The 21,859-nt window shown below is 46.4% G+C and overlaps 1 protein-coding gene across 1 annotated transcript; it reads right to left on the bottom strand.

Annotated features, from left to right (window-relative positions):
- Window positions 1–4,761: 4,761 nt before the first annotated feature.
- LOC130493186 (zinc finger protein ZFP2-like) lies at window positions 4,762–5,835 on the bottom strand (the record flags this gene model as incomplete). Its single annotated transcript, XM_056866891.1, has 2 exons — window positions 5,459–5,835; window positions 4,762–4,960 (listed from the first exon to the last, which is right to left on the bottom strand). Coding segments are annotated over exons 1-2 (576 nt in total), but the record flags the coding sequence as incomplete, so codon positions are not given.
- Window positions 5,836–21,859: the final 16,024 nt, after the last annotated feature.

Raw genomic sequence — 21,859 nt, 5'->3', positions numbered from 1 at the left:
GCAGTCCTGGGGAGTCAGCGAACCGGCATCCGTGCCAGTTTTCATGGCGCAAGTGGCATGGACGCCGGCATAGCTGAATGGTCGCCTCCTAAGCCCATTCAGCCCTCTGGCTCAGGAAGGGGCTGCAAGAGTCTTGACTCTGCGTGAGGCAGCTTCATGCGCTCACTTGGTAAACCCTTCTCAGTAGTGGGCTGGACCACAGGTGGATGCTGCTATATAAATGCTTTATTTTACTTTTGTGTTGTGTGCAGGGCACTTTTTACTCACATAGAACTGCAGACTCGCTCCGTTGGGCAGCTGTGTCTTGGTACTTTGTCTCGGTTTCGGACGGCTGGATTCTTTCTGTCTGGAGCTGTATTGGTACTATTTAAGGGATGCAGCAGCTCAAAATGTGACAGAAGACATGGACTCTCTTTAAAACTTTTTTTACAATCTGCTTGAGCTGACTGATTAGAAATATCCCCCTCTTGTGTATTACACTTGAAATGCAAAACAAGTACACAAATACATGCACATCATATATCTAATTCTGACCTTAGCTTCAGTGCTGATCAAAAATGCCAGGTATAGAGGGGAGGTTCTATAAGCTCATGGGGTTGCCCAGTTTTCCAGAAACGTGTAACTTTTGTGGTCTTATTGGCAATGTGCTTTTGTAAGCAGCTGCCTTTCAACATCTTATTTCTCCAGGATGGAAAAGAATTCAGAGGAGATGAGATGTGAATGCAAGGGGAAGGGAACCCTCTCACTGCTCTTTGTCTCACTCACAGACAGCACAAAGAACTCACTGACAGGTTCCAGGTGCCCCTCCCCTGCAGAGGAGTGGAAACAGCCCTTCTGCATAAGAAGACTCAAGGGAGGTTCTCTTGGGTTCCCCTTTGTTTGCCAAGAGAGCTTTTTAGCTGGTACAGGATGTCAAAGCAAGGTAGGCTATGAATTCCCCTCCCTTTTCTTGCATAAAGCACTCAGATTTCTCCCCCAGACTGATCTGTGGATATCAAATGTCTCCATCTTCTTCTAAGGCCCAGTATCCTTTGAGAAAGTGGCTGTGTATGTCACCAGGAGGAGTGGGCTCTGATGGATCCTGGCCAAAGAACTCTTTACAAGAAAGTCATTTCCTTAGTAGGCTGTTAGGGTTTTTGTTGTTGTTGTTGACTGGAAAGTATAGGTTTTGTTTATCTTATTATTTCAGTTTAGCAAGCTTGTTGTTTTCTTTGGATATTTTATAGTTAGATAGAATTAAGACAGGAAAGTGACAGAAAAGCAGCACAAATTGCCATTTCTGCATTTTGCTTCTCTTTCTATTATGTTCTTCCCCACCCCTTCTGCCAAGGAAGGATTATCCGAACACATCTTCTTAGGGTCTGTTTCAATGCCCCAAGTGAAATAGCTGGACCTTTCCTTTCTGGGAGCCTTTGAAAACCCCTGCCAGATCTTGGGCGTCTCCTTCCCTGTGATACTCCAGCCTTTCTAGGAAGAGCCCCCAAACCTTGAGTCTAAGCAACTGACACTGTTTCTAGCCCAAGGAGAGAAGAATCATTTGATAGCCACCTAGAGATTCAAAGGGATCACGTGACCTCTAGTACAACATTCCTCTTCTGTGGCAGGCACTTGGCCATTAGACCTCTGTAACATTTTGCGCTTCTTTTAGTCACCAAGAGCAGTAAAATGTTCATGGGAATAGGCTGAGTTACAATCTGGGAGAGATGCAGGTTCCAATCTCACCACAGGCACAAACTAACCTCAGGCAATTCACTCCCCCACTTCTCCTTCTTTGCGATGTGCGGCACTTGAGAACACACCCACCCCATCCCGGTACAAATTGAGAGAAGGCCCAGGCCAGCTAGAGAAACCCCAAAGCCACCAATCTAGGGGTTCAAGTCAATTCCCCTTCAGATGCTTATTCTGACGGATTCAGACAATTCTCGCCAAGCCCAGATCCCCCAATGGCCCACATTCAATGCAAGAGGACCACCATCTCAGTGCTCTCTTTCAGTCTGTGCCACCACCCAAGTTGGTTGTTGGAAAGGGGGAAGAAATAGACGAGATGCTCTAAGCTCATGTGGAGAAGCCAGGAGGGAAGGATTGCGGAACTGCTTAAAATGGTGGCATGGCTGAAGCTCCTGCATCCCCAGCCTGTTTGCACAGGAAACCCACCCCAGCCTTCCCTTGATATTCTATAAGTTGACTAGTAAGCAAAAACAGAATAAAAAGTTTTAAATTCAGCAAACAGAACATCTTAGCAGGAAAGCCACAAGAAGTCCACCCCATGGCTTTTGGGAAACAGGGCCTTGATATAGAGGTACCCTGTCTACCAAGTCCAGGAAGTAGTTATGACTTAACATGAGTCCCATTGGACAAAAGGTAAGGAAATTGCTGGAGAAACCCTCACCAAATTATCCAAATGTCTCCCAAGAGTAGCACGGTCTAAGGTCTGAAAAGCCACCAAGATATCCAATGAGACTGATGGAGAAATGTTCCTCCTCTCAACCTCTGGGTGGGGTGGGGGTCACTGTTGAGATCCTGAAAAGCTGGCAGCAGCCTGAGCCCTTGAAACAAGGTCAATCCAAGAAGAGCCTCCTCAGATCCAACTACAGGAAAGTTTCATCCTTGTGTGAATTCACTGAGGAACATGATCTCACAGCCAGAGTGAAAGTGGGCTGGCAAGGAAAATACTGATACTATTTCTGTCTGATACTATGCCTAACATTGAGATAGGTTTTAGGAGAATGTTAACTGGACTGGCTGATTACAGTGAGAGAGAAAAACTGAGGATCAAGTATGATAAAATGAAAATTGTGGTCTTTAATAACAGAAAAAACAAAGCACAGGTGGACAAACAATGCCTGGCCAATTCAGTAATGCCCATTTTTTAAAATACCTGGGTGTTCTATTTCAGCAGTCTTTATCTTGGAGGGCACACCTTAATGTGGCATTGGCAACTGCCCAACAGACTTTGGGAGTCATCTTAAAATTCTTTATCTCTAAATGGTGGCCTGTTAATTGCTCTAGCTCTTAAAATATTCCAGGGCAAAGTAATTACCCAACTTCTGTATGGTGCTTAATCACTTAGAAATATCACAGAACAACTTTCTAAGAAAAAAATTGGGTCTCCCTCAGGGTATCCTAGCTGCACATGTAAAGCTAGAGACATCTGTGCCCCCGATTACTGTTAGGGCTATTGTGAATTGTTAAAATATTTTTAAATCTTGCTCCTGGCATTACTGGGTGGATGAACATGCTGTTCCATATTTTACAGATGTATACCCTAAGTAGAGGAGGTTAAATTATGGGATAAAAAAAAATTCATGACTGGCTTCATGAGCCTGATGCCAGCTGAGATGCTGCCCTAGTTCAGAACTCAGTTCCCATTAAGAAAGGCTTTTACCAGCCTACTTTTCCAGAGCATATCCTCAGCACATCTTGAAGGCAGATTTAATAAAGTTCTTGTAGAGCAGCACCTCTGTCCTTGAAGCCAAGGTCAAGTGGAAGACCTCAAACATTATATCTTATATTGCCTCTTTTATGAAGGCATAAGAGCCAGGTGACAAGTCACATTATCATCAGCTTCACAGGCAGAGTCGTGAAACTTATTGAATTTTTGCTGGCCGATATTTTCACTATGTCAGTCGTCAGGTGGCTATTTTTTGCTTTGTTCTGAATGTAACCACTAATGGAATTTTGTATTTTACAGTTGCATGGTTTGTTTGTATTTTATGCTTATGCTTTTTACTTTTGGTATTATGCTTGTTATAACTATGTGGTTACATCAATAAACATCTACCTACCATAATCTCTTCCTCAAACTCTCATCAACCACTGACCATCTCCATCATTTCTCCCCTGTATGGAAGCTTAAGGAGGACAGAGCTGGCCTTAAATCTCCCTCCACCCTCAGAGCATATCTTTGATTTCTTCCCTTTGAGATCTAATAAAGGCTTCAATCATGGCTGAAGTTCTATCCACTATCCAAGCATTTATACTGTTTATCCAGCATTTGAATCTGGTTTCTTTATTTGTATGGCTATGCAGATGGCTGTGCAGATGCAAGTTCCTTCCAAGAGTGGTTATGGTTTCACCTCTGGGTGGACTCCATAGTTGCCATTAATGTATGAAATATGAGACGAGCTCTTCTCACAGGCTTAGCAGCTATGCGGTTTCTCCTCGTGTGGGTTCTTTGATGACGCTGAAGGCAGAAGCTGTGAAAAAGCTCTTCTGACATTCTGAGCATTCAAAAGGTGTCTTGTTTGTGTGAGTTCTTTGATGCTTTAGAAGATGGCAACTCTGACTGAATTTCTTCCCACACTCTGAGCATACAAAAGGTTTTTCCCCTGTATGGATTCTCTGATGCCGCTGAAGAGCGACATTCCACTTGAAGCTCTTTCCACACACTGAGCATTCAAAAGGTTTCTCACTTGTGTGGGTTCTTTCATGTCGTTGAAGATAGCAACTCCGATTGAATTTATTTCCACACTGTGAGCACTGAAAAGGTTTTTCACCAGTGTGAATTCTTAGATGCTGTTGAAGATGGAAACTCTGACTGAATTTCCCCCCACACTCTGAGCATTGAAAAGGTTTCTCCCCTGTATGGGTTCTTTGATGACGTTGAAGATGGAAACTCTGACTGAATTTCTTTCCACACTCTGTGCATGTAAAACGTTTCTCTTTTTTGGATACTTTAATGCTGCTGAAGATTGCCACTCCGACTGAATTTCTTTCCACATTCTGAGCATTCAAAGGTTTCTCCCCTGTGTGGGTTCGTTGATGCCGCTGAAGATTGCAACTCTGCCTGAATCTCTTTCCACATTCTGAGCATTCAAAAGGTTTCTCCCCGGTGTGGGTTCTCTGATGCCGCTGAAGACTGCCACCCCAGTTGAAACTCTTTCCACACACTGAGCATTCAAAAGGTTTCTCCCCTGTGTGGGTCCTTTGATGCCTCTGAAGATTGCTATACCGGAGGAATCTCTTTCCGCATTCTGAACATTCAAAACATTTCTCCCCTGTGTGGGTTCTTTGATGTCGTTGAAGGTCACCTATCAACTTGAAGCTCTTTCTACACTCTGAGCATTCAAAAGGTTTCTCCCCTGTGTGGGTTCTTTGATGCCGTTGAAGATGGCAACTCTGGATGAATCTCTTTCCACACTCTGAACATTCAAAAGGTTTCTCTCCTGTGTGGGTTCTTTGATGCCGTTGAAGATTGCAGTTCTGGATAAATCTCTTTCCACACACTGAGCATTCAAAACGTTTCTCCCCTGTGTGAGTTCTTAGATGTTGTTGAAGATGGAAACCCCTGCTGAATTTCTTTCCACACACTGAGCATTCAAAAACTTTCTCCCCAGTGTGGGTTCTTTGATGCCACTGAAGTTCACAATTCTGCATGAATTTCTTTCCACACTCTGAGCATTCAAAAGGTTTCTCACATATGTGGATTCTTTGATGCCGTTGAAGATTGACACCCCACCTGAAACTCTTTCCACATTTTGAGCATTTAAAAGGTTTCTCACCTGTGTGGATTCTTTGATGCCGTTGAAGATGGCCACTCCAGTTGAAACTCTTTCCACACTCACAGCATTCAAAAGGTTTTTCTCCTGTGTGTGTTCTTTGATGCTGTTGTAGGTGGTAACTCTGACTGAATTTCTTTGCACACTCTGAACATTCAAAAGGTTTCTCCCCTGTGTGGGTTCTTAGATGCTGCTGAAGATTGCCACTCTGACTGAATTTCTTTCCACAATCGGAGCATTCAAAAGGTTTCTCCCCTGTGTGGATTCTTTGGTGCACAAGGAGCTGAGATTTGGATCTGAAATACTTTCCACACTGAAAGCATTTATATGTCTTCATTCTATTATTCTTTGGGAAATGTACATTACCCTTTTTTCCATCAGAGAAACTCTTTATACTCCCTGAGTGGATAAATGGCTTTTCTTCGGAATGAATTCTTTGGTGGCGAATAATGTTTGCTATCTTTGAGAAACTCTTGCCACAGGATGAGCAGCTATATGCTTTCCCTGCTGTGTGGGTTCTTTGATGTCTAAGAAGTTCTGATCTGCAACTGAAGCTCTTTCCATACTCCAAACAGTTAGGAATGTTCTTTCCGCTGTCCTTTTGCAAATGGATATTATATTGCGTTTTATCTGAGAAGTTCATTCCACACTCCAGGCATTTGTACATTTCTTCCAACATGTGAATTACTTCACAGAATGCCCCTCCTTGACAAGGAATGGGTTTATCTCTTTTCTCATCTATTCCACTTCCCTTCTTCCTCCTGATTCCATCTGGATCCCAAATATTTTCTTCAATAGCTTCCTCTTTTGTGTTTTTCAATGACAACCCTTGTAATTCTACAGCTGTCTCTCCTGTGCTTACTGCTAGAATAAAAAGAGAGCTCCCATCAGAAGCCATGCAAGAAATCAAGTAGGCAATACTACCCCCTTGAATGTATTTTGATTCCTCCCTCAAAGCCTCCTTCAACCTAAGTAAGCAGCCCATCACGCCTTTCGCCTGGCCTTGCAATGGAACTGGTTTATCCTGTGCCTTTCCCTCCCCTCCAAAAAACTTCCCGTGTGTACTTTAAGGAAAAAAGGGGCTAAAAATTTGTTCCTCCTCACTCCGTTTGACTTGCTGTGTACCTGAACACACATGAATCAGCCTTATGTTGAATTAGACTGTTGGTCCATCAGTGTCAGACCGGCAGCGGCTCTCAAGTGTCTCAGGCAGTGGTTTTTCACATTACCCATTGTGTAGTACTTTTAACTGGAGATGTCCGGGATTGCATGTCAAACAGAGACTCTTCCACTGAGAAACAACCCTTACCCTTTTGATTTTCTATGATTTGTGGTTAAGTACAAAAACCTGTGGTAAAATCCAGAGAGTTTTATGATAGGTGTGACATGGGGCATGAGTTGGTTTTCAGCCTCTGAAAAACAGGTGAAAAGACTTGTCAAAGAAGCCAAAAGAGTAAAGAGGGGACCATCCAAGTTTCTGGGGGGGGGGGGGAAGCAAAGTACTGGGACAGCCCAAAGGGGTCTAAGAGAAAAGAATTGATGGGACTTGATCTAAGAGAAAAGAATTGATGGGTTTTGTCCAGTAGAGCTCTTATTAAGTTACCTCCCCCTCTGCTGAGAATATTGTCCTCTGGAGAATCTAAGGACAGGGAAGCAGCCCTTGAAAGGAGAGATGGAGCCACTGCTGAGCTCAGTCCCAGAAGGAGCTTGTGAGCCTCCCCGCTCTCAGGTCCCCAGAAAGCCTCCCTTCCTTTTTACCCAGTAGCCTGGTCTCTCCATCCTCTTCTTCTTTGATGCCCATTGAGTGGTGCTGCTGTTCACTCTCGGACAGAGCCTGGCCTGCCTCAGAGTCACTCCCAGACACTTCTTCCAGTGGCATCTACAACAACAGAGACGGACCCTTTCAGGGCAGAGTGACAAAGATGGGGGAGGGGGAAGCATAGGGGAGAGTTCTTTGCGCAAAATCTGACCTTACCAGATATTACCGATATATAATACAGAGAAAACAGGACAGAGTTGCCCTTAAGGGATGTTGAAAATTTGGAGTGTAACATTAGGGGAAAAAACTCCTAGGGTAGTGTATTCCACAAAGAAGGCACTGCCTTCTTTTTGGAATAGGTACACAGTGTATTCCACTGCCAAGAAGGTCCAAGACATAATGGCAGCCATTGAATTGTATGGGAGGAGGGAGACGGGAGAAGGGCTTCAAGGACTCTCCAGGCCACACCTGTCAATTGTGGAGATGACAAGGAGCAGGAATCTTGAGCATCTACAACCCCAACACCTGTTCTTTCAGGCGGAGAGTGGCCCCATCAATACGGGCCCATCCGCTGGTTCTCAGGATGAGAGAGAATTCCTCCCCGCCCAAAAACTCTGGATTCAGATTCCAGGGAAACAAAGCAACAGTCCGTCCCATCAGACCCTGGCACTGCCCCCCCCCCCCCAATATGGACAGAGGTCTCATCCTTAGTGCCACTTCCAGGACCTGCACAGCAGAAGGGCCCCTCACCTGCTTCCCCTGCTTTAAGAGGAACTCCTCAGCCAGGGCCACCGCCTGGGAGCAGCTCTCGGGGGCACTCTCCCTCACCCAGCTCTGGATCTCCAGGGGCAGGACGCTTAGCAGCTGCTCCAGGATCAAGAGCTCCAGGATCTGCTCCTTGCTGTGATTCTCCACTCTCAGCCACCCATGGCACATTTCCCGCAGTCGGCCATAAGCCCCCCAGGGCCCCTCAGCTTCCTGGAAATGGAAACTCCGGAACTGCTCACGCTGCTTCTCCCGGCTCAGGATGTCCCCTCGGAGGATGGCTGCTTTCACCTTCCCATAATGCTTTCTGTCTCTGACATCCAGACTGTTAAAGGCCCATTTGGCTTCTCTGCAGATGGCTGGCAGGAGTTGGGTCACCCACTCTTCCTGGGGCCACTGACATGCTTTGGCCACTTGTTCAAAGGTAGCCAAAAAGGCTTTGGCATCTTCCCAGGGGGAAGGTTTCTCCGGCAAGGGGGGGATTCCCCATGGAGAGTGAGATGATTCCAGCGTCCTGAGGAATTCCTGCCATTGGACTTCCCAGTGCTTGAGGGAAAGGGTATCCTCCCCTGCGGGCTGATTCAATGGATGTCCTGTTTTCCTTTGCAGGATTTCTCCAATATTCCCAGCCTGGTGGACATGAGGGGCTACTCCTCTCCCCTCTGATACTTCCCCTACATTGGGACCTGTGGGAGTCTCTTTCTCCATTTCTTTATCTGAATGATTGTTCAGCACTGGTGCTGCAGGATTAGAATATGTTATCCTCTTCCACATGGAGCTTCTCTCTGCAGAAAAGTCAGATACAGAAAAGAGAGAAAAGACTCACTTGGCCACTCAACTTCTGATTTAATGGCTTCAATGTGTGTGTTCTGCCTAGGTACACAAATTACGTCCTATTAGCAGACCTGGCACACAGGGGTCATGGCTAGGTGGTAGAGCACCTGCTTTGAGTGAAGAAGGTCCCAGGTTCATTCCCCAGCATTTTCAGTTAAAGGGACCAGATAGTAAGAGCTTAGTCAATCAACAAGACTGAACCCCCAGAAGGTACCTTCATGGGTACAGTGCAATGGGACTGGCTGTCCTGTGAGATGTGTGGGTCCCAGGTCATGGAGGGCTTTCCTGGTGATAACCAGACCCTTGAACTAAACCTGGAAACTGGTACGGAGCAGATGGAGCACTTAGAAAAGATGCTCGTTCTGCCTAGCTCCTGGCAGTAATTGAACTATAGTGTTCTGCAATGCCAGATGTTTCCCAGTTGTCTTCAAGGCTGTCCCCTGTGAGACGCAGTCTAGTAGTCTTGCCTCAAAGCAGCAACTTCTTCAGAATCTCTCCCAGCTATGCTATTTTGGTTGGTATGGGATAAAATACCAAGGACAGGACCGGATGGGCTCTGCCGCTGAGCTCAGCCAGTCTGTCTTAAGCCTGAAGATCCCAAAGAAGCGGCTGCAACTATTTGAAGGCAAAATTTTTGCTTCTGCACTTGGCGTTTTTACTTTCAAAACTCGACAATAGGTACTTGACAACTCACATCCTCCTGGAAAGATCCAATATTCTACCCTCTGAGAATTCTTTCCTCCCCTAAAAGTGCCCCAGTTCAGCTTGAGGCCCCTTTTTTGCAACCTGTCTAGAAACCCCAGCTCTTTCTTTGCAACCATTTCGTAGAAAAATCTGTTGTTTTACTAAGGGCTTTTTTTAAGCCAGAAAGGAAAAAAATGTCATGGGCCTTTCCTTCCAGCCCCACTTCCTACCCTCTCTAGCCTCTCCAGGGTCTCAGGCAGAGATCTTTCACATTACATATTGCCTACTCCTTTTAACTGGTGATGCCAGGGATTGAACCCGGGACCTTCTGAACACAAAGCAGAGGTTCTTCCACTGAGAAACAGCGCCTCCCCTTTTGATTTTTTGTGGTTTATGGTTAAGTACAAAAACCTGTTGTAAAATCCAGTGAGTTTCATGATGGGTGTGATAGGCATATGTTGGTTTTCAGCCACTGAAAAACAGGGGGAAAGCCATGTCAAATAAACCAAGCAGTCCAAAGAGGACCACCCTGGTTTCTGGAGGGGGAGTTGGCAAAGAACTGAGAAGGCCCAAAGGTGTCTACATGACCTCTGTAGGACAAGAGTCGACAAGAAGAGTAGGGCTCTTCTTAAGTCATCACCCCCTCTCCTGAGAATATCAAGTCCTCTAGAGAATCTAAGGACATAGAAGGAGCCCTTGAAAGGAGAGGAGCCACTGCTGAGCTCAGCCCCAAGACTCCTTGATCTCAGGCTCCAGAAGGCCTCCCTCCCTCCTTACCTAGCAGGCTAGCCTCTCCATCCTCTTCCTTGACATCCATCGAGGAAATCCTCTGCTCACTCTCAGATGGAGCCTTGACTGCCTCAGAGATGCACCCAGCCACCTCCTCCAAGAGCACCTGCAACAGCATAGAGGGAGGGACACTTTCAGGGCAGAATGACAGAGCGGGGGTGTGTGTGTGTGAAAAGAAGGGAGGGTTCTGTCTTCAGCCCAGACCTTAGCTGATTAGCTTGACTGCTGAAGATATCCAGAATAAAGATTTAAAATACAGAAAGGTGAAAGCAACATGAAAATAAATAGGCTGCAGATGCCAATAATAAGCAGAACCACCAAGACTGGACTGTTAAAATGAATAGAACTAATTCCTGGCCTGTGGCAGGCTACCCAGAAACAAACTGCCTGGCAGGGCAGGACAGGCTCTTGGGCCGAGCAGCAAGACTCACCTGTGTGGAGCAGCATGGGGTCAAAGGCAGAAAGGAGCAGCCACATGAACATCAGGGCAGCCTTTGCAGTTTGGCTCAGGGAAGTTCGAAGGGAATGGAGGACATGAGGAAGCCTGCATGGAAGAGCACGGGCTCTCTGGGCCCAGCTGTTTTGAGGCAGCGTAGGGAATAAAGGAGAAGAGGGTGGAGCTTAACTCAAGGTCAAGGTGTGAAGCTGCTGGGGCTATAAAAAGGAAGGAAGGGAGGGGAAATGGATGGAGGCTGGCTGGCAAAAAAGAAGGCAGGTTACAGTATCATGGCTCTTCTCATATGTAACGCCGTGTGACCCTGAGGTGGTTGAAATGAGCCACACCTTCAAGGGATCACACTGATCAATAAGGTAACTGGCATAAGGAAACAGTGACTGGGTTCATGATCTCAAGATGCCATGGGACCCAGATATGATGTTCTCCTGCTTACGCAGGATGCTGAAGTTTTTTGTAGCAGATCCCATAGGGATGGGAAAGACGCTTGTCTGAGTACACTCCCAGAGTAGTGAATTCCACAAGGAAGGCACCACCATCAAGAAGGCACCAAAACATACTGGCAGCTATCAGTCTGCACAGGAGGAAGGATCTGGTAGGATATCTTCAAGATTCTCGTGGTCAAAAGATGCAGACAGTGCTCCAGGCCCTGTCACCTGTGGAGATAACAAGGAGACAGGAATCGAGAGCCAGAACTCCAAGACCTGCTCTTTCAGGGGGAGGGTCACCCCTTCAAGGCTGACTAAATACTGATTCCCAGATTGAGAGAGAATTCCTCCCTACTCAGAAACTCCACATTCCGCTTCCGGGGAAACAAGGCAACAGACCCCTCCCATCATGCCCTGGCATTCCCCTTCTACCTCCTCCCCACACCCTGAGATGAAGTCAGACATCAGCCAAAGCTCCACCCCAGGCCCTCCCACTCAGGACCTGCACAGCAAAAGGGCCCCTCACCTGCTTCTCCTGTCTCAAGAGGAACTCCTCGGCCAGGGCCATCGCCTGGGAGCAGTTCTCGGGGCTGCTATTTCTCACCTGGCTCTGAATGTCCAGGGGCAGGATGCTCAGCAGCTGCTCCAGGATCAAGAGTTCCAGGATCTGCTCCTTGCTGTGATTCTCCACTCTCAGCCACCCACGGCACATGTCCCGCAGTCGGCCGTAGGCCCCTCTTGGTCCCTCGGCCTCGCGGTAGCAGAAATGTCTGAATTGCTCACGCTGCTTCTCCCGGGTGAGGGCGTCCCCTTGCAAGATGGCCACCTTCACCATTCCATACTCCTCTCTGTTTTGGACATCCAGATCGTTAAAGGCCTTTGCAGCTTCTCCACTGAGGGCTGGCAGGAGTCGGGTCACCCACTCTTCCTGGGGCCACTGACAGGCTTCGGCCACTTGCTCAAAGGAGGCTAAAAAGGCCTTGGCATCCTCCCAGGGTGAAGGCTTCTCTGGCAAACATGTGATTCCCCATCCAGAGTGAGGGTTTTCCATTGTCCTGAGGAACTCCTGCCACTGGGCTTCCCACTGTATGAGGGAAAGGGAACACTCCCCTGCTTGCTGATGCATCAAATCTCCTGGTCTTTTTTCCAGGAACTGCTTCATATTCCCAGCTGGAAGGACATTAAGGGATTTTCCTCTCCACTCTGATACCTCCCCTGATTTTGGACCTGTGGAGTCTTATTCCTTTGTTTTCTCCTCAATATTATTCCTCAGGAACGGAGATGTATAATTTAATTGTCTAGAAGATGCTTTTGTCTTCCAGACTGTGTTTCGCCCTGGAGAAATGGGAAGGCGAGAGAATAGACATGTTCAGCATCTGACATAGTGCCCCAACATTATTTTCTCCCCACAGGCACAACTCACATGCAAAAATGCATCACTTCTGTGTGTCTACTACTTTAATAAAAGCATAAAATAATATTATTATTAAATGATTCAGGATTTCTTTTTAAGGCTGCCCTCAGACCTTTACCAGCTGGCCTTATCTATATGTTTACCTCATTCATCGGAAGAGCTGTAAAATTGCCATGTCAGCAAACACCATCCAAGATGGAGTTCCATTTAAGATGCCTTACCCTGATCCTTAGCTTTGGTCTGCTGACCTACTTTCTTCATTTCAAGCCTAGTTTTCTAGATAAGGCTCAGGACACATTACAAACTTAAATAGAATAATTTTTAAAATGACCAATCATCTATCACCTAACATGATAACATGAAGAAGAATAAGAATAAGAATAAGAGTTGGTTTTTATATGCCGACTTTCTCTGCCACTTAAGGGAGAATCAAACCGGCTTACAATCACCTTCCCTTCCCCTCCCCACAACAGACACCCTGTGAGGTAGGTGCTGAGAGAATGTGACTTGTCCAAGGTCACCCAGCTGGCTTCGTTGTAGGAGTGGGGAAACAAATCCAGTTCACCAGATTAGCCTCCGCTGCTCATGTGGAGGAGTGGGGAATCAAACCCGGTTCTCCAGATCAGACTCCACCACTCCAAACCACCGTTCTTAACCACTACACCACGCTGGCTCTCCCTCGCTGTATTCGCACATCTCCTCTTGCTCCAAAGGCATCCCTTTTCTCATAAGAGAAACAAGATTCCTTTCAGGAAAGCAGATGCTCACCAGGGCGACGTTTTGCCCCAGAGAAACTGGGGGGGGGGGTTCGCGGGAGGGATTCAATTTGCTTTCAGCACAAGGCTGAAGATCAGTATGTGGAGACCCATAGAGGACAGGTACACACCTCTCTCTCAAACAGGTGAGGGGGGGTCTCCATGGGGCCAGCTCTATTCTCCCTTCCCAACTGCAAAGCTCTCTGCAGTCAGACAAGGCTCTGCCTTGCAGCCCACACGCCTTTCCAATGGGGTTGTCAAGTGACCAGGAAAAACTCCAGCCTGCCCATCTCCTGTGGCTTTAGCAGAGGTTTCATCTGCAGAGATCAGGAAGGGAATCTGTTCCTGGCCTGGAGAGAAACTGGATCCCCTCCTGGCTTCTTGCTGCAGATTCCTACCAGTTCAGAGAGCTGGATCCTGCCCTAGCAACCCTCCTCAGGAGCACAGAAGGGAGCACAGCCTGACCTCTTCTTTCTGAGCCCTGCTCTGCTCGCAAGACACCCTCGCAGGGCTGCCCAGTTCTTTACCCTTCCAGTCTGGCTTCAGCCTCAATCCTCAAGCGCTATTGCAAGCAAACCCGTTATCAAAAGACAACAGCTGGAGGACTTGTGCACGCTCTCTAGGAAACACAGCTCTTGCACTTTAACCCTCTGAAGCCCTGAAAGGCAAAGAAACAAATACTTTATTGAGGACTGTTGTTTAATAAAACTTCCATTTAGGACCGTCTTCTGGCCCCAAATGCCTGCTCTCTAATCCTGGTGGTTCAATTGTGTCTGGCTATGGTCTGAAACTTCTCTTGCCTTCAAAACCCTATGTGGTCGCTATAAGTAGAGTTGCCCACCTCCAGGAACTGGCTGGAGATCTCATGGGATTACAATGTACCTTGGGCCAGTCACAGCTTCTCTGCTGAAACTACCTCCAGGGTTGTTGTGAGGCTGTCAGCAATCAAACAAACAAATAAACAAACAAAATGAATACAAAGGTTGCTTGGTGGGCTGGCGAAGAAGGCGCTCTGTTGAGACTCGGTGAATGGGAATGTGCGCTGGAAACAATGGAGTTTTAAAACAAGCCCTGAAAAGTCAGGTAGTAACATCCACTCAATGCTTAGGAAAGCCATCGAGCCTTCCACACAAGAGCAGTGACAACTTTATCTGAAGAAGGGAGCTGTGGCTCACGAAAGCTCATAACCTGCCAGAAATTTTGTTATGGCCCTACTGGACTCTTGCTCTTTTCTTTTCTACAACTTTAACTGAGGCATGGATGCTTTGGCTTGACATCTTCCCAATTCTTTAATTCTCTCCCTCTAAGGCAGTGGTTCCCAAACTTTTTTTGACCAGGGACCACTAAGACTTTTTTGTTCGGTGCAGGGACCCCAAGGTTCAAAATAAAAATTCCCAGAATTTGAAAATAAACTTTAATCATAACTGTTAGATAAACATTAAACTTAGAATAATATTTGAATATATATATATTATAATAGAGAACTTTTAATTGAAAATATTAATTTATTATGGGTTTATAACTTTGTTTCGGGGACCTTGATTTAGTTCTCGCGGACCCCTGGGGGTCCACGGACCCCTGGTTGGGAACCAGTGCTCTAAGGTCAGCCATGCTCTTGTCTGACAGTAGAGGACACAGGGAGAAATCCACGGCCTCTAGAAGTCTCGCATTCCAAGCTCTAACTGAGACTCCAGCAGAGATACCACTGAGAGTCTCAAAGACCCCAAGAAAATTACAGAATCGAAAGCATGGGGAATGAGACAGAGACCTCTGGGACCCCATGGGACGTGTCAAGCCATGGTTTCCAAGCCCCGCTTTCTGAGACAGATCACCCCCAGCTAGGACTAGACCCACTAGAAGAGGGTGTCCTCGATGCCCATCTTTGCTGCCCAGAACAGAAGGTATCGAAGGAGAACCTGCTGTTCCTCGCCCAGAGGTGGTCTCCCATCAGGGCCACTAAAGCTGCTCCTGTCCTAAACCCCTGCATGAAACCTTGGCTGAGAAGAATCACACATTTAGATGTTTAAACCTGTCAGCTGGGAGCCACCTTCTTAAATATTTAGCTCCAGTAAACTGGTGAAAAGGTTTAATATGCTCTCATACTCTATCCTCAAATGCTCAGATTAAGCTTGGCGGGGGGCGGGGGGTGGGAATTGAGTACCTTTGAAAATTAAACAGTGAGATGAAGAGAGAATTTTCTCAGACAACTCAATAAAGGCAGATTCCCCATGGAGGAATTGAAGGGGCAAATCCTGTCCCCCAATAAAGTGTGTGGTGGGTGTGCTAAGCCCCAGGGCTTAGATCTAGCCCTGAATCTAAGGGCTTCAATGCAGGAGGAGGGGATTTTTACTTCTTAAGTCTTGGGTGGGGTGTGTGTGACCACAAACTATTCCTTGCAATCCCAGTTAACCCAACTGCCAGAATTTGTTCAGCTTCAAAGAGGAGAGACCTAGAAAAGCATCTCGAGCAGAGGGATTTTTGGTACACAACCAAGATCTTTTAAGCTTACATACAAAAGAGTTGAGTGGGAACGCAACAGATGTGAGGTTTCAAACTTGGGTCCTGTACAGGGACCATCATGAGGGAGAAGGGTCGCCAACCTCCAGGTAGTAGCAGGAGATCTCCTGCAATTACAACTGATCTCCAGGCGATAGAGACCGGTTCACCTGGAGAAAATGGCCGCTTTGGCAGTTGGACTCTATGGCATTGAAGTCCCTCCCCCTCCCCAAACCCTGCCCTCCTCAGGCTCTGCCCCCAAAATCTCCTGCCGGTGGTGAAGATGGACCTGGCAACCCTCAGAGGGAGCCAGGAAGGGCAAACAGCATTTCTTACTACTCAGCAGCACCTAAAATGGCCCCCAGGCAGCCTCAGCTCAGGCGCCATTTTGGAGACACTGAAAGGAAGAGGAACGAAAGATGGCCACCTCTCTTGGAGCTGCTCAAGCTGGGGAGCTACACGCTAAAAGCAGCTTCTGGGCTTGTTGTTTCAAGAAACATTTTTCTTCCTAGAATTAAAAAAGATTCTTTTTTTTTTGGCTCCTGCTTTTGGCAACATTTCCCCTCAACTGAGGGAACACCAGGCCTCGGTGAATACTAGACTGAGCTCGCCTGGGACCCTTTCTAACTGTGCTATTGGCCAGAGCAGGCGTCAATCAAGCAAGCGGGATTTGTGATTGGTGGGGAAATTAAAGGCGGGTCCCAGCTACGGTTGCCAACCTCCAGGTGGTGATGCAAATAAAACAGTAGTAGGCAAAATTGAATGAGGCAATAGGCAATGGATAGCAGGCAGCAAAACAGCCAAGGCTGTAACTATATTACAAAGAAATTAATATCCAAATAAAGCTAAGCGACAAGGGTTACAAAGCAAGGAAATAACAACGTCAAGAAAAAAATCAGCTGGAGTTGCTGATAATGAGTGCAAAAAGGTTCATATAAGACATAGAGTCATATTATAGTCAATTTCAATGTCAATGTGTCTTCAGGCAACGGAGCTACAGATGGTAACGCGGCTCCGGATGTATTCCAGCGTTTTCTCTACAAAAGTAGCTTCATCAGCCAAAAGGCTTAATATTACTATTCCTAGGATTAAAGTGGAGCTCCCTGACGGGCTGCTATCTTGATAAATCTTGTGTGTGGGAATTGGACTCTATGGCATTGAAGTCCCTCCCCCTCCCCAAACCCCACCCTCCTCAGGCTCTGCCCCCAAAATCTCCCACTGGTGGCGAAGAGAGACCTGGCAGCTCTACTTCCAGCAGGTGGTGGGCGCCATTATTGGGCTTGTTGCGGACAACTTGAAGAAAAAAATGTCTTGAATGGAGGCTTCTCTTGAATAGAGGCTCATATGGAAATGGGAAGCTGCAGCTTTTCATTGCAGGAAGCAGAATTAGGAGGCTGGAATTGGGTTGTGGGTGAGGGGAGGTCAACTGTGGGTTTGCACTCTCCTCCCCAAAGTGGCTTTCCTATAGCCTGTTGGCAAAGGATGAAATCTAGAACTTGGGGATGGGACCCAGAGGGAAAGGGAGGAGGGGAATGAAAAAGTCAAAAAATCTTCCCTATAGATATAAAATTTCTGTAAATCCTTAAAAATATAAGCAATACCTGTTTTCTTATCGAGCATAAGCCTGTTACTGAGTGAAGTTATAAAATGCATATTTTACAATCCCATATACCATTGTAATAATTGGTATAAGTATGCAATTTAGAAGTATAGATCTCTTTGTTTCTGCTAGCAGAGAGAGCTGAAAAACTGCAGCTCACTTTGCTAGTGTCAAAAGAGGGGAGGGGAATGTTTTACAGGATTTTTTTCCGAGCTCCCTTCATTTTTCCATTAGAAAAATAGGAATACCTTGTCTTAAAAAGTATTTCACTGATTTCGGGGGGGTGGGAGGTTGTCATTGTTTTTCCATTTTTCTCCAAATTGTCAATTCAAACAAATCTTTAAAAATCTGGCTCAGGAATGGGCTGCAAGAATCTTGACTCTGCATGAGGCCTCTTCGTGCGCTCACTTGGTAAACCCTTCTTAGTAGTAGGCTGAACCACAGGTGGATGCTGCTATATAAATGCTTTATTCGTGTGTGTGCAGGGCACTCTTTACCCACACAGAACTGCAAGTTCGGTTTGTTGGGCAGCTTTGTCTTGGTGTTTTGTCTCTGTTCCAGATGGCTGGGTTCATTCTGTCTGGAGCTGTATTGGTACTGTTTAAGAGACTTAGCAGCTCAAAATGTGACAGGAGAAATGGACTTAAAAAAACCTTTTATTTCAAACTGCTTGAGCTGACTGATAAGAAATATCCCCTTCTTTTTTGTATTACGCTTGAAATGCAAAACAAGTACACATATACATGCACACCCCATATCTAATTCTGATCTTGGGCTTCATGCTAATCAGAAATGCATACGATGAGGATACTGATAGGATCCCGGTTGCCTCCTCTTTGCAGAGGAGTGGAAACAGCTGTTCCGCATAAGAAGGCCCAAGGCAGAGATGAAGGATGTACCCGTTTGTTTTCCCTTTGTTTGCCATGAGAGCTTTTCAGCTGGTACAGGATGTCAAAGCAAGGTAGGCTGTGAATTCCCCTCCCTTTTCTTGCGCAAAGCACCCAAATTCCTCCCTCAGACCGATCTGTGGATATCCAATGTCTCCTTTTTTTTTAGGACCTCGTGTCCTTGGAGGAGGTGGCTGTATATTTCACCCAGGAGGAGTGAGCTCTGAGGGATCCTGGCCAAAGAGCTCTTTAAAAGGAAGTCATGTTCCATACTAGGCTGTTAGGGCTTTTATTGTTGTTGACTGGAAAGTATAGACTTTGTTTATCTTAGTGTTTCAGATTAGCAGGTTTGTTTTGTTGTTTGGGTATTTTATAGTTCGAGTTAAGAAAGGAAACTGACAGAAAAGCAGCACAGATTGAGCCAAAAGAGGAGGGGGCAGATGACCATCCCACTCTCCTGCCCCAAAAAGATGGTGGTTGAGAAAAGAAAAGGGAGTGATGCTCACAATGGAAAGATGGCAGGTTAGAGATCCCAGGACTGATTGAGAGGAAGGTTTGTTAAAGCAAGACATACGACTGTGGCTGAGAGGAAGAGGAGGCAGCTGCTGAGAATTGCCAAAGACCTTTTAAATCCAACCCTGAACTTGTGAGCTGAGTTGGACTGTGTGCTTGGATGAGAACCTGCCCAATCTTGAAGAGATCCCCAGGCCCTTCTTCACAGACCTGCACTGAAGTGAGGTAAGAGGCTTTTTGGGAAAGGACTTGGGTGTGGCAGAGATGCCTCAGTGAGAGAATAACCTCCTCAGAGACACTTCCTTGGCACCTCCTTTCTGAACTTTTAGGGGTTTGATTTGCCTGTGTCTTCAATGGAATGATTTTATTTCTGCTCACCGTTTTCTTGCTTTTTAGAAGAAGAGTTGGTTTTTATATGCTGACTTTCTCTACCACTTAAGGCAGAATCAAACCGGCTTACAATCACCTTCCCCACAACAGACACCCTGTGAGGTAAATGAGGCTGAGAGAGCTGTGACTAGCCCAAGGTCACCCAGCTGACTTTGTGTGTAGAAGTAGGGAAACAAATCCAGTTCACCAGATTAGCCTCCTCCGCTCATGTAGAGGAGTGGGGAATCAAACTCGGTTCTCCAGATCAGACTCCATCACTCCAAACCACCACTCTTAACCACTACACCACACTGGCTCTCTTTTTACTGGGTGTTCTATGCTTTTTATGTATTTATTTTGACAGACTGGATTTTTATTTATTTAATTTTCAACTGCCTTGGCAGTTCTTTGTGAAAGGCAGGCTTTCTTCGTTTCATTAAGCTCTGAGGATTTATGTGCAGGGCGAAGGGAGGCACAAGATCCCAGGCCCCCATGTGTGGGGTGGAGTGATTGGGAGGAATGATTGAATGTAGGGCTGAAGCAGCCCTGGCTAGAGTCCACAGGCTGCTAACCTATTCTTGCCTCTTTGCTCCCCTTAGGAAATCACAGTGCAATAATTCTTTGAGCCAGTGTGGTGTAGTGGTTAAGAGTGGTGGTTTGGAGCGGTGGCCGATCTGGAGAACCAGGTTTGATTCCCCACTCCTCCACATGAGCGGTGGATGCTAATCTGGTGAACTGGATTTGTTTACTGCTCCTACGCATGAAGCCAGCAGGGTGACCTTGAGCTAGTCACACTCTCTCAACCCCACCTACCTCAGAGGGTGTCTATTATGGGAAAGGGAAGGTGATTCTTCCTTGAGTGGTTGAGAAAGCCGGTTTGATTCTTCCTTAAGTGGTTGAGAAAGTCGACATATAAAAACCAACTCTTCTCCTTCATCCTCATCATGCCAAAATTCATCTTGGCTACAAGTGACATCTCCAGCCTCAGGTACATTTTTCTTGGAGGGAACATTTCTTCACAGCCGCCAGAAAGTGGAGGAGTGAGAAGAGGGAAGGTAGGTGGGAAAACTCAGGGTCTGTGGAGAAAATAAGCAGACCAGTCCAAACAAACAGATCCATGGGAAGAAGAAGAAGAGTTGGTTTTAATATCCTGCTTTTCTCTACCTTTAAGGAGTCTCAAAGTGGCTTACAATTGCCGTCCCTTCTCCTCCCCACAACAAAAACCTTGTGAGGTAGATAGGGCTGAGAGAGTTCTGAGAGAGCTGTGACTAGCCCAAGGTCACCCAGCAAGTGTCATGGGGAGGAGTGGGGAATTGAACTCGGTTATCCTGATTACTTACTATGTTTGGGTGTGAGAGCTAGACAATGAAGAAAGCTGATAGGAAGAAAGTAGATTCCTTTGAAATGTGGTGTTGGAGGAGAGTGTTATGGATACCCTGGACCACCAAAAAAAACAAATCAGTGGGTTTTAGATCAAATCAAGCCTGAACTGACCTTAGAAGCTAAAATGACTAAACTGAGGCTGTCGTACACTGGGCATATTATGAGAAGACAAGAGTCACTGGAAAGGACAATCATTCTAGGAAAAGTTGAAGGCAGCAGGAAAAGAGGAAGGCAGCAGGAACAAGAGATGGATTGACTTTATAAAGAAAATCACGGCCCTCAATTTGCAAGATCGGAGCAAGGCTGTCAAGGATAGGACACTTTGACTTCCTGTGAAGATGCCGACCCAGCGCCATGTCCTCTGAGTTCGCTCTGAGGAACCGAGAGGCGTTTTGAATCGGGGCTCCCTTCAAAAGCCCCGTCTCCGATCCTAACCAAGGGATCGGAATGCAGGTAACTTCCTGCTGCTGAAGAAGAGCAGTTTGACTCCCAACCCCCCCCCCCTCCTGCTGAGGGGGAGAGATGGTCTGAGTCCTGCCGGCTGAGGAGGATTTCATCGCCGTGAAACGCCTCAAGGATCAGAAGCTGTGGTCCCCTTCACATTATACTAAAAATTCTACAAGCAAATGAAAGAGAAACCCCATCTTTCAAGCTCCATGTAAGTCACTTGAATTCCTTTTGCTTACTACCAAGGATTTGAACAACTGGAACTGTTTAAAATGCAACTAAAACTTTACTCCCCACCACCCAGACTTTTAAATGAACATCCGGCTAAAAAGTCTGTTTAAAATAATACAAATTGAATTAGCAGGCAAACAAAAACAACCTGGAAGATCTGAGTGGCATCGATAGCTTCCAATCCACAGCTGCAGGCTGAACGGGAGGAGGAATATTTTTAGCTTTCGTTTTTCCGTCTGGAAGAGTCCTCCAGCCACATACTCAGAAAGAGACTTCTCTAGGATTTGGAAATCAAAGAGGAGGGTCGTGCCGGTGTGCCTCCCTTTGTGCAACATCAAAATACATCCTATTTTCTGAATCAGAGTGTGAGTCACGGAAGGCTCATATCCTTGTAACTTCCAGTTCTGCCTAGTAACAGCACCAAGGCTAATAGATTCTTTTCACAACTTTACTGAACTGGTTTGCCTGCTTGCATTTATCTCTGGTCGGGGAAAAGGAGAACAGCCACAGACAATCATGGAAATAAACTATCAGAAGATACAGGAAATGTTGG

This window comes from Euleptes europaea, chromosome 1 (genome assembly GCF_029931775.1).
Source record: "Euleptes europaea isolate rEulEur1 chromosome 1, rEulEur1.hap1, whole genome shotgun sequence".
Lineage (NCBI taxonomy): Eukaryota > Metazoa > Chordata > Lepidosauria > Squamata > Sphaerodactylidae > Euleptes > Euleptes europaea.
The sequence above is the reverse complement of the archived record's forward strand: the minus strand, read 5'-3'. Positions and strand labels throughout refer to the sequence as shown.